The sequence below is a fragment of the Zootermopsis nevadensis genome, unplaced genomic scaffold, assembly GCF_977971745.1.
Source record: "Zootermopsis nevadensis isolate Lab colony 2312 unplaced genomic scaffold, Znev_1.0 Znev_ptg000021l, whole genome shotgun sequence".
NCBI lineage: Eukaryota > Metazoa > Arthropoda > Insecta > Blattodea > Termopsidae > Zootermopsis > Zootermopsis nevadensis.
The window spans coordinates 6,485,987-6,504,586 of NW_028259153.1; the positions used below are offsets into that span (position 1 = coordinate 6,485,987).

General features: G+C 42.2%; 1 protein-coding gene across 1 annotated transcript; it reads left to right on the forward strand.

The window, feature by feature from the left end:
* The first annotated feature begins 15,376 nt into the window (after positions 1–15,376).
* LOC147873137 (uncharacterized) lies at positions 15,377–16,693 on the forward strand. Its single transcript, XM_087352602.1, has one exon. It carries the CDS (start codon positions 15,377–15,379, stop codon positions 16,691–16,693), a length of 1,317 nt encoding a protein of 438 aa, XP_087208728.1.
* Positions 16,694–18,600: the final 1,907 nt, after the last annotated feature.

Below are 18,600 nucleotides of genomic sequence, written 5' to 3' on the forward strand. Positions count from 1 at the left end.
ACTTGCATAAAAATTAATCTAATCCACACGATGATGAGGTAAGGCATCCATAGCCTGTCATAATTCAGAGCTCAAATAGCTCTCTCTACTCATTCTCTGGACCACACCACAATATATGACAGCTTCCGAGGATTAAAATTGTATGACTGCACTGTAAGTCTTACCTCCAGGACCTTCTTTGTGTGGTGGCCAGGAAGTTTTAACTTTCTTACCATTAGCATGTTTTATGTTCTTATGAACATCATCTGACTCCCTGTGTTTCAAAGGAATCTCTGTTTGAATGATTTAGATCAATGTACTATACGTCTTCTGACATTATGGTACTAGAACAAAGAAACAATTTATTTCAAGTGCTTTGATTAACCAACAAAATTATCAAAACTGTGAATCTATGAGAGTCCTTAAAGAGCCTCAAAAGCTTGAAATGTTGAATGAAAAATATGGGAAACCTAATATACCTTAAGAGCTTTGACAGTAAGGATCAGAGAAAGTGTACAAGCCCATACATAGGAACTGGTTTATTGTACAAAACAAACTTCTACAATCACTTACAATTTATGGCTACTGATGGTTTCCTTCTGTACACTGAATGTGCTGATAGACTCCCATTAATGTTTTCCCGAAATTCACACAAAACAGATCTATCATGTATTTTACAGCTTTAAATATATGCCTCCTCTTTGGAGGACTAGCAAGGATGAGCAACATCTTAATTGTCAGCCAACCAACAGGAAGAACCTCACCAGGCATAAGACAAACTGAAATGGGGTTCTTCAGCACAAATTTTGGTGTAAGGATTTCTGCTGCAAGTGCAGGTCCCACATCACCTCTCACACGGTCTCTTCAGACAAAGGAAGGAACTGAGTAAAAGCCATGCAAAGACAACAGCTTGGTCAGGATGTGAGAATGCTGAGCCCAGGACATCATGTAAGCGCTGCCTGGTGTGTGGCTTCTACAGCCTGTTCTGAAATAAATGTGACTCCTTGGGGCAAAGTAAATACTCATACCAACATAAAAAAACAAATGCCCAGCATGTGACTAACAGGAATGTGTCTTCCCCCAAATTCCTAATTTTTCAACCAAATGAAACTTTACAATAGCATTTACCATACAAAGTCATGATACATCTTATTACTACAAAATCAGTCTGATTTTTGTATCACACATCCAAGATACAACACTGTGTTGTAAGTCGTTACATTACAATCTCTTCAATTTATCTCTTGTTGGCTTACGGGTTTTCACACCACGCCAGAGGCCATTCAATATCTTCTTGGCTTACGGGGTTTTATACCGCGCCAGAGGCCATGCACACTCATTCAGAATCATTCTCTTGGGTTTCAGTAGGGAAATAGTAAACCAAATAGAATAATTTCAGATTTAGATAAAGTCACAATGTTAATACATCTCCAAAACCCTAATCATGGCCAAAATTCGGCTTGCACTGACTGATAGCTCCTGGTCAACATTCTCACTTATGTGAACACACTTTTCCTTTGTCATAAACAACTTCCTTTAAATGGCATTGATTTAACTGGAAGGCTAAGTGACAAATAAAATTAGTATATACAGAGTGATCAAAAAGTCAAGCAACGTGTTCCTGATGCATGGTATAAAAATAAAAAACATTGAAATCAGAAAACAAAAACAGTTATATTATGTGTCTGAAATAGCCAGTTAAGTGCAACTTTGTTATAGAAACGGTTCATCATACAATATTCTCGATTTCTCTGGCACAGGTGAATCAGAAAATGAATCATTCTGGAAAGTTAAGTTCGAGCGGGATGCCATATGGTGTTTGATGACAAACTCGTTACACTTGAGATGTGACCTCAGTGAACATAGAATTACACATAAATTACTCTACATCATAAGGGGAGTTCACATGGAGTCGTGGACCGGGCGAGAACACGACCAAGAGCACCAGAGGTCGTGCTCACTACCGAGTGGGAACTAGTGGTCGTTGCACAGTTGGTAGTATACGACCTTGAAGACAGCGGTCGTAACCACTCCGGCATGTTGGAGTGATCACGACCAAGTCAGTCGTGTGCCATTTTCAAACACCGTGACTCTGAAGGCAAGAAAAGCATTTGCAAAGGCAAGTGGGGACTGGAGACGCGCGTTATTAAGCAGGTCGTGTGACTCACTCAAATAGAGCAGTGTTCTCGCCTGGTCCACGACTCTGTGTGAACCTCCCTTTACTCTCAACAGCTGCTCAAACCTAAAGTATAAACACACCAGGTAATAGTTTTGACACCAAAGAAACATTCAATCTTAGTGTCACTTAAGAATCTCCTTTGTTCCACACAGTTTTGTTCCGGAAGGCGGAGGCAAGAAATATGAATGGCCCACAAAAGGCTGGTTCTGTTCCATCTTGGCTTATGGAATGGAGCTTACAGCGGTTGATGCTTCTTCATCTCAGGTGAGTGCTTGGCTGATCCAAGTTGACGTCTGCCGATGCCTTTACCCCTCCATCTAGTCTGTACACTTATACACTCCTATATAACACAGATTGGTAACTGGTACAGTACACATTAAAACGATGGAAACTTTCATCCAGAACTTGATGGTTTAAGGCTTTCAGTTTCATTTGTAAATCCTGAACAGACATCTTTAAACTGAAATTCACTAAAATCCACAAAGCTTTCACCAAATTAATTAGTCATATTAAACTGCTGAGTGTATGAAATTCCTCTTTTGAAATAAGCACTAATCATATCAGGCTGATACTGACTGTAGGTGAAGTTTGTGATAATTTTTCCCTCACTAGATGGCAAAGTACTCGTTGTGATAACGGTTGTGCACTGAGTTTGTCAAGGCAAACACATTAATTTCTACAGTCAATATTCTGCCAGTGTACTAGTAGACTATGTGGGATTTGAGGTTTTCATGGTGGTGAGTCTGAAGATCACTGTCTTCTGGGTTGTTGTGCTGTGTTGTCTGGTAGATGTCCAACAACATTTCAGAGGTCCACGCTGCCTCCATCATCACGGCGATGAATAAGATATGCGAGCGGAAAGCGCTAGATTTATAGGAACAGGACATTAAAAGGAATAGCCTAATCCTAACCAGTGGGGACTGGTGTCAGAATGAGGCAGGGCGTGGGACCAACAGGAGAGAAGGAAAAAAGGTCTAGGAGACAGCCCTTTTGAGGGCTTCAGGGAGTCCATCTGGTGGGACAAACTGGAGTTGGGTCAAGATGCAGGGGGGAAGGGAACACTGGGCAGGGCCAGATTTGTCTGGAAAATGGCAGAGTAGTGGTGGGTGGGATAAGCAATGCTCTCCGGGATGCTTCCATGACCGGCTCAGGCGAAGTTCATCCTCCTACTGTTGATGTGGTTGGGATGCAATTCAATTTTGATGGCTTCCCTAATCATCCAATCCACGTAACCATATTTTGTAGACAAGATAGAGGTGTCTTGGAGTTGGATGCGGTGGCATGGTTTGTCTTTGTTTCTGTGTCAGTTGAAGGTGTTTTGAACACGTCAAACTGATATGCAAGTAGGTTCGATAGCTTTCACTGCAAAAGCCTTAGATATAGAAGAAGTTTTCTTAGCTTCCACAAGATTATGATCCTTTGTTTTTTGGACTATGGCATATAATAGCCCATACACTGCTCAAAGTATGAAGGAAGCAGTATGACTGATGAAAAGGCAGATGGACTAACCATCAATCAAGTCAGATGGGCAGCCTACAATGTTATTGAAGCTGAAGGGATAAACTATCCATTTATTTATGAAAGTCAATGGCTGATTGGTATTGGTGGTTGAAGAGTTAATAAAACCCCAAAGTCAACACTGAAGATGTGCTGCCTGAGTAAAACACAGAGTGATGCCTGGAAACAATCCACCTGCAGAAATATTTCCTCGAACTGGGCCTACACCAGCAACCTCCATCACCCATGTGGTGGATTGTATTTGGACAACAATAATAAGAAGAATGCTGTCAAATTGATTGAGTGATAGTGATGGATCAATTTCACTTCATGTGTGATGGGTGCGAGGACTCAGAAGACAGTGAATAATTAATTACAGCACGTACACAAAAGTGGTGGCAATGTCAATTTTGAAATTGCGCTAAACTACACAACACGGGGTTACAGGCCAATCTGTTTTTTTAACTAGACCACATTTCAACACAAGTTTTGCATTCACTACCAAGACTCCCCAAGAATGCAATTAAAACTTGTACAGAAGAATTTACCTAATGACAGAATTGTTTATGTGTCACAGACTTAGATAAACATCACTAAGTTTCCTAATTTTAAATTTTAAAACTTGTTTTAAATTTATTAATTAAAACAACTAAATTCTACTAACAGTACAAATAAGTTGATGTAAAATTATCACTCTTTATCTGACTCTAAAGCCAAAAGTGTATTAATAAATTTGAGGAATTGTCAAAAAGTATTAGCATAAAAAGTAACCTAAACTTAGATGTAAGGTTCTCCCAGCAGTGAGTCCAATGACGGCTGTCTTTTGGGTTGCAGCACCGTGTAGTTTGGTAGACATTTTCTAATGTTTCAGAGGTCCTTGCTGCCTCCATCACCACGGCGACGAGTTACATGGTGCTAAACTCAGAAGACAGCCATCTTATAACTTCAAATTACCCCATGTTTCCCCAGCCCTTGGTAACAGGCCATAGTGTAGTGAATAAGAATTTCAACTGCAACTAACTTTTCAGAATGCCTGTACCTGAAACTGTGGTCACAGTAGTCCATACTCTCAAGACACTTCCTCAGTAACTCTTAGCAAGTTTCCTTATTCCTCAGAAACAGAAAACATCCAGAAATGTTGGCTGGTGCCCGCTGCGTCCCCAGACCTCGACGATCGCAAAGTTCCATGGCTACGCCACTTCTTCTCAGAAACAGCGCTGCTGGGAGGCTGAAACAAGAACAAAACCTGCGGGACACGAGGCTTATGCCTCACCGCTGCATTTGCTTATGTTAGTGTGATCTAAGAAAATTTAATGTCTGTCTGTGGTAACTACAAAATTAGGAAACAGTGCGATTAACAATATCGACAAAGTAGGAATCAGTCCTATGGTCCTGGTGAGTTGCAACTCTCGTAATTGGTACAACTCATGGTATCCATCGGCCAACTTCAGAGGCACGTCTGCGAATACACAAATCTACTTTTGGTTCCTAATGCATTGACATCCACTGAAAAAAGTTGTGAGCACGTGGAGACCATATTTGCAATCAATGGAGAATGTGTAGTGCCTAATCCATTTGTGTACAAGATTGGAAAGTGTACACGACTACATGCTAATGGTGAAGACTAGAATTCAGTTACAAAACATACTGCTTAGACCACTCTTTCCCACAAATAAATGACGTGGAAAACATGAAGCCTATGTGAATTCTGTTTCCTGTAAAGGCGATTATTTCCACAGGAAGACTTCCAGGGAGGGACAGTGCATCCATAAGGGTTAATCACACCACGAATTGCTAAATCATATTTTTAAACAAGTCCAACTGAGGTGTAATTTGGATTTCTACATAATGGATGGCTGGCATAAAGATCCATTGTTGAAATTGGCATAAACATTTATTATTGCAAACTCAACAATATAAGTAAGTAAAAGTAAAGTTTGTCCCACTATACGCCATGTAGGCGCTTGGGGGGAGTGGAGGTATAGCTCCTCTCTTCCTTGACCTCGGCACAAGATGGGGGTGAGTGGTCAGCATCACGCCCCGGCCGGCTTTACCCCCGGTACCCATTGTAGAGGAGGCTGGGTGGGCCCCAGAGGCTAGAGGAAAAATCCTCTGCCCCCGTCGGGGATCGAACCCCGGTTGCCCAGCCCGTAGCTAGTCCAAGAAATGAATATTTGTACCACTGGGAAACGTGATACGTACATATTCGTGACTTGGAGTCTCTTCTCTGTTGCTTTTGGCAATAATTAACTAAACTGGCTACCACAAAAGAGAGCTGGACCATGAAAGGTCGTGAAGTATACCGAGAATAATCATGAAACTTGTATTTGCTAATCCCTCGGACCCCGTTATGGGTGTCGACCTTAGATTACTATTTCTATTTTCTGTCTGTGACATTTATATTCGTAATGCCATAAAGCGTGTGCCGCCATCGAAAACTGCTGGACATTATGGTGTTCCAAGTTTTATTATTAATGGTTGTTCAGTAGCAATTTGCGTATGTCTATTAATGTGCCACGCACTCATGTAATAGTCGTCTACGCATCCTTCTACCGGAGGCCACTGTTCATCTTGTACCCCACCACGCAACATCCCCTGACGACGAGCGTCATGTTCATCTGGACTAGGATCCCAAATCAACCCTGAAACCCATGCACCGAAGGCTACAACAACTCGAAAGGAGATGTAAGTATGGAGGAGAGGAGTGAATTGATAAACAAACATGAGCCGGGGCAGAATGCGAAGACCCATTAAGAATCCTTGACTGATTACATGAAATTAAAGAACATTCCCACTCATTTGCAATACTTTAACGCGGTTAAATGTTTGGAAGGGACTTCTGGAATGTCAAGGATTATAAGGAACTTCAAAGACGAATTTCTGCTACCATATTGGAACGTGTCATGCCAATATAACGTCCGTGTTTATATTTATCAAGACCGGTGCCTCGAGGATAGTCGAGTTAGCTACGCCATTTGATGATCATCCTATGACCGGCAATGAAATCTTAGAAGCAATTCGACGCCACTTTCCGATTCAGATGCAAAGACCATGGATCGTTGCACAACCGAGAAACACCCCGGACGCTGTGACATTTCTCAACAAAGTGGAGACGTTGGATCACAGCCAATCGTCGTCCAAGTATGCTTCAGCAGCATCGAACCCCGGACCTACTTTCGACAACAGACACTACCATTCCTAACAAGGTCAGGATAACAGGCCCTGGTATTTAGGATGTGGACATCAAGAGAGAGGACACGCTCAGCAACCAAAGAGGCACCACAGCCTAGGTCGACTGGTTACTCCCAAGGATAAATAAATGAAAAGAGAGACAATGAATGCAATTTTAATGGTCCTTAAATTTGGTGGGCTCACTTCTTCATAGGTCCATAGGCCTACTGTGATGAAAGAATAATAATAAATAAATAAACTCATCGCTAAGCAAACATCTGCCTTTGATGTGGACTAGGTCATGCTCGCTCGTCATGATCTTGAATTTCGTAATTTGCTTTTGTGTTAGCTTCGGGTTGTAATGTCGATTGAGAACATTATTCGTTATGCGTCATAAGTGGACCTAATGGCACCGTCACGTGATTTTTGCCAGAGAAATTACTTTACTTCATTTCGAAAAACTACGTTAGAGGTGGGAGAGTCGAATTTATGCAGAGAAGGTTTTAGATAATTCTTATTTTACTAGAAGCTAAGAAATGCCGTGGAAGCGTAAATAAAGGAAACCTTCGATTTTTCGTCCTTGAAAGACTCCACATTCACGTAAAGAACTCTGACGGCGTCCGGCATTTCCTTCGCGAGAGAGAATGAGGCACGCAGGCATTCGACTGCGTATTTGCCCTTAAAACACACGCACGGAGAGAAAAATTAGCAAATCAAAATGACTCGGGTCTGAATGTCGACAGAAACTCGTCTAGAAAACTGGGTTTTCCTCAGTTCTTCCAGGCTAATTTCCCGATGTAAGCCGAGAGAGCGTTTTTATGAAATGGACAATTTAAGAACTTTTATTATCAAAGACAAATATTAATCCGAGGTAAATAACCCTAAGTGACGCATAAATCATGAATCAGGATACGCAATTGCAGATCTTGATCGCTAGGATTAAAATATTTGCACTTTCTCATCCATGCCTGAAGTGGTTTCAGAGGTTGCTCGCGCTGGGGGCCATAATCGTCCCTTTAGCGAGCCAGGTGGTGTTCCTGATCGCCGACAAGATGGCACACGACATCTGCTGGTTTGTGTTGGCCATCGTCTTATTCACCATCGTATTGCAGGTACGTGACACGTAGTCTTACAGGCCCTTTCTGTTCCTGCCTAAGCCTTCAACGATCTACGAAATTCTTTGATTTGATATGCGCTGTAAGCAATGACATCAGTGAACATGACAAATGAAACAAACTTTCGCATTAGAGACCCCTCTGGACGCGAACGGCTACGCCATGAAGCAGACAAATGAATATGTCAATCGGGGGCTTGACCAATGTCACGGCAATGTAATCAATGATCTGGTACCACCTAAAGTCGCGGACTGCCACAAGCAGAATGTGGTAACAATTTTGGTCAGACCACTCAGACCTCCGTTGGCCTTGAAGGCACTTACAGATGGTTACGCTAAACAATGGTTCATCGCTAGATACAAGCCGTAACAGCTACTACGGAGTCCTCAGACACAGTTCCGGACGAGATGCGCTTTGTATCAGGATCGATACGACGAAGGGAAGGAACAGAGGAAGTACGTCGGCCCACTTTTCGGATACTCACTGTAGGAGACACATTTGTCACCGCGCTTATATTAGTTACATCTTAAAGACGCCAACTCAGGCCACCCCCCTAATGTAAGCACCATTAAGGAAGCCTTCATCTTCCTCAACAAGTTGGAAATCAAGGAAGACGAAGAACGGAACCGGGGGTCAAACCCCGGACCACAGAACAGCAAAGGCAATTATCATAATCGGTACAAGACACCACACACGACGTCACAGGGGGAGCAGACTCTGGGAGGTTTGAACCCTCAAGCCAACCCGTAAGACTCCAGACACCAGACCAATCATGGCGAGAACCGCGCATCAGCGGCAAACTATGGAGGAATGACACAGGGGACATGAACCCATGCCAACCCAAGGGATGGTGCAGAAGTGCCTGAAGAGAACCGAGATCCAAACATTCGTTATGGAGGCTCGAATGAGGAAGGCACTCACATCAGTATTCACGACAAATGATACAAACTTAAAGGGATGTTTAGTTTCGCATTACTGAGATGTTCTTCGTGGAAGAACATCTCAAAGAGGTCGGCAGGATTTTGCAGACGCAACTTCTTTGTGGACAAGTTCAAGGTCTGTAGTACAGAACCGTCAGTTCAGGTAAGTTCTCTACGACGACTCCGTTTGCAGTGAGGCTTGCTGGGAGAACCCAGAACCAAGAAAGGTTCAAGGACGGAATTATCGAGCTGTCTCAGTCAAGCTTCCTCAATCCCTTGACAATTGTAATTATGGAGGGAAAGTCAAGTCTCCGAGAATTTGCCTGTTCGCTCTGTTCAAGAACTTATTTTTCCGAGGTAAATAACAAGTGCACGGTACTACAGTGACCTTAAGAGACGCATAAATCATGAATCAGGATACGCAATTGCAGATCTTGATCACAGGGATTAAAATATTTACACTTTCTCATTACAGTGGAAAAAGAAACTGGGCATCGCAATGGCGGAGGTGGCCCAGTTTTTGAACATCTGGGGCCAAGGAAAGGCCATAAACAGGTTGAGGGAGAAGGAAGACCATACCCCGTCAGTAATTACCCTGACATTCTTGGTGGCCATCGCCGTCATTCTCTTGGTAAGTGACACGAAGGCTTAGGTTTCTGTGTTCATTGGTCACACGACCATTCTCTTCCTGTAGTAGTAAGCAACATACATTCCACATTCGGAAGAAACATTTCTATTTAACCTTGGATGGGGTAACAACACGAGGATACTCCTCCCTCAACCTTGACGAGATCGACAATTAACCCAAAGATTCCCTCGCTGGAACGAGACTCCTAGAGACTACATACGCGGTACACTTCAGTCGCGAGTCACGTCCTACAGCGATATACAAGGACATGCTGCTCTATGCTGCAGCGATGGGCTCATTCACAATAAAAAGAGAGTATCCCAAGGTTGGGAACCATAGTATCAGAATCACTGCCTTCTGAAAAATCTTTCTGCATTAGGGCCCCTACCAACGGGTACGAGTAATCTTTTTAGGGGTAAAGCACAGGTGGGGTCCATATCTCATCTGCCCCATTTGCTCGATGGCGTGTATTCGAACAGCTGTCTTTACCTTTCTTAATGGTGATCTGAGTGATTTCAAGTCACATTCTTCCCCATCGTAATCTTTATGGCATTCTTGTCAGAATATTTGCAATGATGAATTATTAAATTATACCTTCAGGGTTAACATTGAAGAAAGGAACAAATCATAGTTTGGATCTGAAATTAAAACTAAAACACAAGAATTTTTGGGCAATGATTATAAAATTAAACTGTCGTGCTTCACCAATATAAATTATTTTTGTGGTGCATCATGATTTCTCCCCCCCCCCCCAAGCCCTTACAGGCTGTAGTTCTTCAGCAGTCCGTGATCAATGCAAATAGGATCGCAGTGACACTATTTTGCTGCTTTGGAATAGTGGCTACGTGTGTGTACATACGCAATAACAGGCGATAGCAGCAAATTGCTTAGTTGTTATCAGTTATTTATGTGTTTATATTTTCGAAGTCTATTTTTATTATTATTGACTAGATAGTGGGCGTACTAGAAATTTGGAACAGGTTTTCACAATTCCCATGATTAAGACTGAAGTAGAGTAAAAATGTTTATATTTTAGGCGTTGTAATATAAATAAAATATTCTGTAGAAGGTTTGGAACAAATTGTTGATTGAAAATTTTAAGTTTTTAAAAATACAAGAATATTTAATCCAAAGATAGAACGGTTCTACTAATAAATAGACAATGATATTAAATTCATGATGAAGATGATACTATGTATTACACATATTTCTTGTATAACATTGGATGTTGAATTGTGATTTTTTTATTTCGTATTCTAAGTTCTCTGGTATTTAATTGTTTTAATGTTGAAAAATAATGTGTAAATTTTAATAAAATATGTGTTACACCATACAGACTTTTTGTAATCATAAGCAACTACAGTTTTGTGGTGGTAGCCTTCTAATAGCTTAGTTATTGTAGTTTAAATGCCTGGGTGTTCTTTTAAAATTTTAACATTTTTCTATGGACTGTACGAAGGCTGCTAGAGAACGAACATCATGTCAGTATTTACACCCAGCAAGTTACTGGGTTCCAGCTGGAATCTGATCATTGAATACAGCGTTTACCATAATATTCTTCGTCCTTGAAAGACTCCACATTCACGTAAAGAACTCTGACGGCGTCCGGCATTTCCTTCACGAGAGAGAATGAGGCACGCAGGCATTCGACTGCGTATTTGCCCTTAAAACACGCACGCGGAGAGAAAAATTAGCAAATCAAAATGACTCGGGTCTGAATGTCGACAGAAACTCGTCTAGAAAACCGGATTTTCCTCGGTTCTTCCAGGCTAATTCCCCGATGTAAGCCGAGAGAGCGATTTTATGAACTCGCTAATTTAAGAACTTTTATTATCAAAGACAAATATTAATCCGAGGTAAATAACCCTAAGTGACGCATAAATCATCGATCAAGATACGTAATTGCAGATCTTGATCGCAGGGATTAAAATATTTGCACTTTCTCATTACATCACCTATGCCTGAAGTGGTTTCAGAGTTTACGGTACCTGGGGGCCATAATCGTCCCTTTAGCGAGCCAGGTGGTGTTCCTGATCGCCAACAAGATGGCACACGACGTCCGCTGGTTTGTGTTGACCCTCGTGGTCATCACCATCGTTTTCCAGGTACGTGACACGTAGTCTCACAGGCCCATTCTGTTCCTGCCTGAGCCTTCAACGATCTACGAAATTCTTTGATTTGATATGCGCTGTAAGCAATGACATCAGTGAACATGACAAATGAAACAAACTTTCGCATTAGAGACCGCTCTGGACGCGAACGGCTACGCCATGAAGCAGACAAATGAATATGTCAATCGGGGGCTTGACCAATGTCACGGCAATGTAATCAATGATCTGGTACCACCTAAAGTCGCGGACTGCCACAAGCAGAATGTGGTAACAATTTTGGTCAGACCACTCAGACCTACGTTAGCCTTGAAGGCACTTACAGATGGTTACGCTAAACAATGGTTCATCGCTAGATACAAGCCGTAACAGCTACTACGGAGTCCTCAGACACAGTTCCGGACGAGATGCGCTTTGTATCAGGATCGATACGACGAAGGGAAGGAACAGAGGAAGTACGTCGGCCCACTTTTCGGATACTCACTGTAGGAGACACATTTGTCACCGCGCTTATATTAGTTACATCTTAAAGACGCCAACTCAGGCCACCCCCCTAATGTAAGCACCATTAAGGAAGCCTTCATCTTCCTCAACAAGTTGGAAATCAAGGAAGACGAAGAACGGAACCGGGGGTCAAACCCCGGACCACAGAACAGCAAAGGCAATTATCATAATCGGTACAAGACACCACACACGACGTCACAGGGGGAGCAGACTCTGGGAGGTTTGAACCCTCAAGCCAACCCGTAAGACTCCAGACACCAGACCAATCATGGCGAGAACCGCGCATCAGCGGCAAACTATGGAGGAATGACACAGGGGACATGAACCCATGCCAACCCAAGGGATGGTGCAGAAGTGCCTGAAGAGAACCGAGATCCAAACATTCGTTATGGAGGCTCGAATGAGGAAGGCACTCACATCAGTATTCACGACAAATGATACAAACTTAAAGGGATGTTTAGTTTCGCATTACTGAGATGTTCTTCGTGGAAGAACATCTCAAAGAGGTCGGCAGGATTTTGCAGACGCAACTTCTGTGTGAACAAGTTCAAGGTCTGTAGTACAGAACCGTCAGTTCAGGTAAGTTCTCTACGACGACTCCGTTTGCAGTGAGGCTTGCTGGGAGAACCCAGATTCAAGAAAGGTTCAAGGACGGAATTACCTCAATCCCTTGACAATTGTAATTATGGAGGGAAAGTCAAGTCTCCGAGAATTTGCCTGTTCGCGCTGTTCAAGAACTTATTTTTCCGAGGTAAATAACAAGTGCACGGTACTACAGTGACCTTAAGAGACGCATAAATCATCGATCAAGATACGCAATTGCAGATCTTAATCACAGGGATTAAAATATTTGCACTTTCTCATTACAGTGGAAAAAGAAAGTGGGCATCGCCATGGCGGAGGTGGCCCAGTTTTTGAACATCTGGGGCCAAGGAAAGGCCATAAACAGGATGAGGGGGATGAAAGACCATACCCCGTCAGTAATTACCCTGGGATTCTTGGTGGCCATCGCCGTCATTCTCTTGGTAAGTGACACGAAGGCTTAGGTTTCTGTGTTCATTGCTCACACGCCCATTCTGTTCATCAATCAAGATACGTAATTGATCACAGGGATTAAAATATTTACACTTTCTCATTACAGCTAACATGGGTGAAGTGGGTACTCACTTTCACATACATAATCATCGGCCTCTTAAGCCAGGTGGTGTTCCTTTCCATGAAGGGGACCTCACACCCCGCCTTCGGGTGGGTGTTGGCCTTCGTGATCTCAGCCCCCTGTTTCCAAGTAAGTGACACGTAGTCTTAGGTTTCTGTGTTCGTTGCTCGCACGCTCATTCTGGTCCTGCTTAAGCCTTGAACGATCTACGAGATTCTTTGCCGCGAAGATCCTGTGACCTTTGACATGGTCTCATTACATAGAAGTGTAAATTATTTAAAACAAGGCGAAAGAGGAGCGGAGAAAGTGGAGCCAGAAGGAAACCAAAATAAATCACTGATAATAAGAAAAATATCGGAGAGTGCAGGATCTAACAAGTACGGAAATTTGCTATGAAAGAGAAAATACTAGGATCGGCATTAAGTGAAGGAAATTGGAGCTAATTATAATTTCGCTTAACTGATCAGACAATTTAATTAGTCTGCGTGTCATAAAACCTCGCTGACAGGCCCGAACATTCCGCGTTCTTTATAAACTAAATGAAGTCAGTCTTCGAATGTGGCTAGATCCCGGAGATCGAAGGAAGTCTCCGAATCACACGTTCTTTCCTATAATAGGGAATCCCCCGTGAATTTTTGAAACTGCTTGTAATAAGCAGACTCCACTTTAAAATATGAGGACAGGACCAAGGGATCTTTATCTGTTTTACTTAAGCCTGCCATTTTAAGTCGCTAATCTTCTGCTCATTAATCGATGCTCGATTGATCTGTTTAGAAATTCCTTTGGTCACAATTGATTTGTAAGTACAGTAGCAACAATACAAGAGCGTAACCTAAATCAACATTTAATTTCAGATGTAAGTTAAGAAATGTCTTATTCTGTTTTGTTCCGTGCCTCAGATTTTACGCGTCTATATTTGCATATGTGACCACGTCCACTGCTACGGCCGCTACTGGCGTTTGAAGGATCGTTGGAGGGAGGTGTTCCGCCTTTGGGTGGCAATTGTGATGGCGGTCCTAACAATGATTGCCAGTATAATTGCCATAACTCTACACGTCACTAAGGCCACCTCTCAGGAGAGCTCGACCAATAAAACTGATTTCTGGAATTGTACACTTTATTTTCGTAAATCGTGATTTTCCGGGGGGTGGCCCAGACAAGAGTAACCCCAAAACGCACGTTTTAACGGAGCCTCGTATTCGAAATCGCACTTAAAGAGCCCGGTCGCTTCCGGGTCCAATCTTCTGCGACTTTAAGACAGTTCCACAGGTTTTTTATATTCCAATACATTTTACGCTAAACAATGGTTCATCGCTAGATACAAGCCGTAACAGCTACTATGGAGTCCTCAGACACAGTTCCGGAAGAGATGCGCTTTGTATCAGGATCCATACGACGAAGGCAAGGAACAGAGGAAGTACGTCGGCCCACTTTTCGGATACTCACTGTAGGAGACACATTTGTCACCGCGCTTATATTAGTTACATCTTACAGACGCCGACTCAGGCCACCCCCCTAATGTAAGCACCATTAAGGAAGCCTTCTTAACAAGTCAGTGTTTTAACTGTATATTTATGAGCATATAATTGTTTTTTTATATATATAATCATTCTTAATTATTAAGGAGTAGTATGTGATCCTGTGGGTGCACTCCCTGCTGGTGGAAGTGCACTAATAAAACACAGGAAATGCCATTTATTCCTACTAAGTCCGATGCATGCATATCCACGTCATGGCTCCTGGGCAACGGGTACACTCTGTGTACACGGCTAAGTCATGTAAGGGCTAAAAAGCGAGTTCCCGACGCTTTAAAATGGGGACCTACCAGCTAAGGGAGACAACCCCGACAGAAAACATCGGTCCTCCGGGATGGCTGGGGGTTGGCGTAGGGCTAACAACCCGACCTGTAAACTTTCTTGTTACGGAAACAGCAAAAAAAGACAGCCGGATAGATTCAGTGTTGACGACTTTTGGAATGAAAAGGACCACGAAAATAGGTTTTTGGAACGTGAGAACTTTGAGAGAAACTAGCAGATTAAAGCAGGTTACAAAGAAGATGCTGAAATACAGATTGGATATCCTTGGGGTTAGTGAAGTGAGATGGCCAGACTTTGGAGAAATGCAAACACAAGATGAGCTGACATTCTTGTACTCAGGACCTACTGCAGAAGATGCAGAACATAGGAACGGAGTTGGTCTCTTGTTGACAAAAGGAGCAAAAAGAAGCCTTATGGAATGGCAACCCTTATCAGACAGGTTAATGACGGCACGCTTTAAGACAAACATCCGAAATGTCACAATCATCCAGTGCTATGCTCCTACAGAAACTTCAGACGTTGAACTAAAAGAAGAGTTCTATCAATCCCTAAATGACACTGTCAGGAAAACCTGCAAAAAGGATGTTTTGATTGTTATGGGAGATCTGAATGCAAAAGTTGGGGACAGAAATGAAGGCATGGAGCAGGTAATGGGAGTTCATGGCATTGGGGAAATGAATCAAAATGGAGACATGTTTGCAAACTTTTGTGCCAGCCATGATTTGGTGATTGGAGGTACAATATTCCCTCATAAGAATTGCCATAAGATCACTTGGGTATCTCCGGATCACAAAACAGAAAACCAAATTGATCAAATAGCACTGAGTAAAAAATTTAGAAGATCATTGATGGATGTGAGGAATAAACGCGGAGCTGATATCAGCAGTGACCACCATCTTGTTGTCGCAGACTTCCGATTAAAAATCATGGCTACAGGTAGAAGGTTTGAACAACGGAACCAACGATATGATGTGAAACAACTTAGGACATCAGCAAAAAAAGAAGAATTTCACTTAGAGCTAAAGAACCGCTATGAAGCATTACAAGAAGCAGAGGAAACCGATATTGAAAGTACAAGGACTCAGGTTAAGGATATCTACTGCAGCGTGAGTGAACATGTCTTGGGCTTCAAAAATTATTTGAAGGAAGATTGGATGTCTGAAAATACATGGAAGTTAATAGGTGATAGAAAGGAGCTCAAAGCACAACTAAATATGAGCAAAACGCGGCAACAAAAAGCCCGGATCCAAACTGAATACACAATTACTGACCGCCTAGTAAAGAGAAGTGTGAGAACTGATAAGAGAATGTGGGTGGATGAACAGGCCCAGAGAGCTGAGACGGCTGCAGCAAGGGGAGATGCCAAAGAACTCTGTAGTATAACCAAGATGTTAGCTAGGAAAGGCTTCAGCAAGAATAGACCTGTGAGAAGTAAGGATGGTCAACTATTGACAACAGAAGAAGATCATCTCAAGAGATGGAAGGAATATTTCTCTGAAGTCCTAAACAGAGATCGACAGGACGGAGGGGTGACGCGAGAAAATGTGGTAGAAACTGATTGTAGAATCGGTATAAATGTACCAACAAAGGCTGAAATCAAAGTAGCCTCAAACAGATAAATAATGGAAAGGCTCCAGGAATGGATAATATTACACCTGAGGTGCTTAAAGTAGACATCGACACCACTGTGAATCTACTTCACCCACTGCTTGAGAAGATATGGGCAGAAGAGAAACTACCAGAGGACTGGATGTCTGCAGGCCTGATTGTCAAGTTACCAAAGAAAGGGGATATTACCAATTGTAATAATTGGCGGGGCATAACTCTCATGTCAGTACCGAGTAAAGTGCTCTCAAGAATAATCCTAAACCGAATTAAAGAATCCGTGGAAGAAAAATTAAGGAAAGAGCAAGCAGGGTTCAGAAAACATCGAAGTTGTGTCGATCTTATCAACACACTCCGCATAATACTAGAGCAGAGTGCAGAATGGAGGAGTACTCTCTACCTTACGTTTATCGATTTTGAGAAAGCGTTTGATTCGGTCAATAGGAGAGTGATGTGGAATACTGTGGAAGAATATGGAATACCATCAAAGATTACCAATATCATGAAAGAGATGTATGAAGCATATGAATGCAGAGTCTTGCACAATGGAAAACTCACTGAACCTATCCAAACAAATGCTGGGGTGAGGCAGGGATGTATCTTGTCACCTACCTTATTCTTGCTGGTTTTGGATAGAGTAATGAAGAAAGTTGTTGAAGGTGGCAGAAGAGGTATTCAATGGGGAATACATGATAGGCTCGAAGACCTCGATTATGCAGATGATATCTGTCTGCTCTCGCAAAGTTTTCAGGATATCGACACAAAGCTAGCAAGATTGCAAAAGGAAGCAGAGATTGCAGGGTTAAAGATCAACATCCAAAAGACAAAGGAGATGAGAATTCGATCTGAAAATGAGACAAAACTAACAGTGCTTGGAGAGGAAGTGGAACAAGTGGACTCCTTTGTATATCTAGGCAGTATGGTCGGGAAAGATGGAGGGACAGAAGAGGATGTAAAGAAGGCAAATGGAGCCTTCGTTCAACTTTATCCGGTCTGGCGAAACAAGAACATCTCGAGACGAACCAAGCTTAGACTGTTCAATAGCAATGTGAAGTCAGTTCTCCTCTATAGCTGTGAAACATGGAAGGTTACAAAAGCTATTGTTAATCGGTTACAAGTATTCACCAACCGGTGTTTGCGACAAATTATAAATGTGAGGTGGCCGGATATAATATAAAATGATGTCCTGTGGGAGATAACAAATCAACCACCGATTGACGAGCAAATTAAGGAAAGAAAGTGGAGGTGGATTGGCCACACATTGCGCAAGCAACCTGGACCAGTTGAAAAGACAGCACTGGACTGGAATCCGCAGGGAACACGGAGACCGGGCCGTCCGAGGTAGACATGGAAGAGAACGGTGGAAGAAGAGGCTATGGAAGCTGGTAAAACTTGGAGTGAAATGAAACGCTTGGCTGTCAACAGAACTAGATGGAAGGTCTTTACTGCTGCCCTATGCTCCACTAGGAGTAACAGGAAATAACTAACTAACTAACTAACTAACTAATGACATCTGAGTGCATCGTAACCCTATTTGACTGAAATGTACTCATCAAATTATACGAAACCGAACTGACATAATATTATCACAATAATTATTTAAGTATCTCCTCAAGTGCATTTAAAATTATTTTCATGAAACTACGACAATAACTTTACAATGGGACCACTGAATTTTTAGACTAGATCATAAGAATGACAATCAACAGTTAATTTGATTCCCAAACGTTTGCCAGAATTTTGAAGACAAACTTCTAGAAACTTTGCAAAACTCATTCATTATTAATATGTAATATGATTCAGATCAGCTTGAATATTCATGTCGGCGAAAAAATACAACTCTCGGAAAAATCAAAATGTCTACCACTTTCGCAACTAATTATTTATTCATATTAATGAGTACTCGGTACAGTTCCTATAG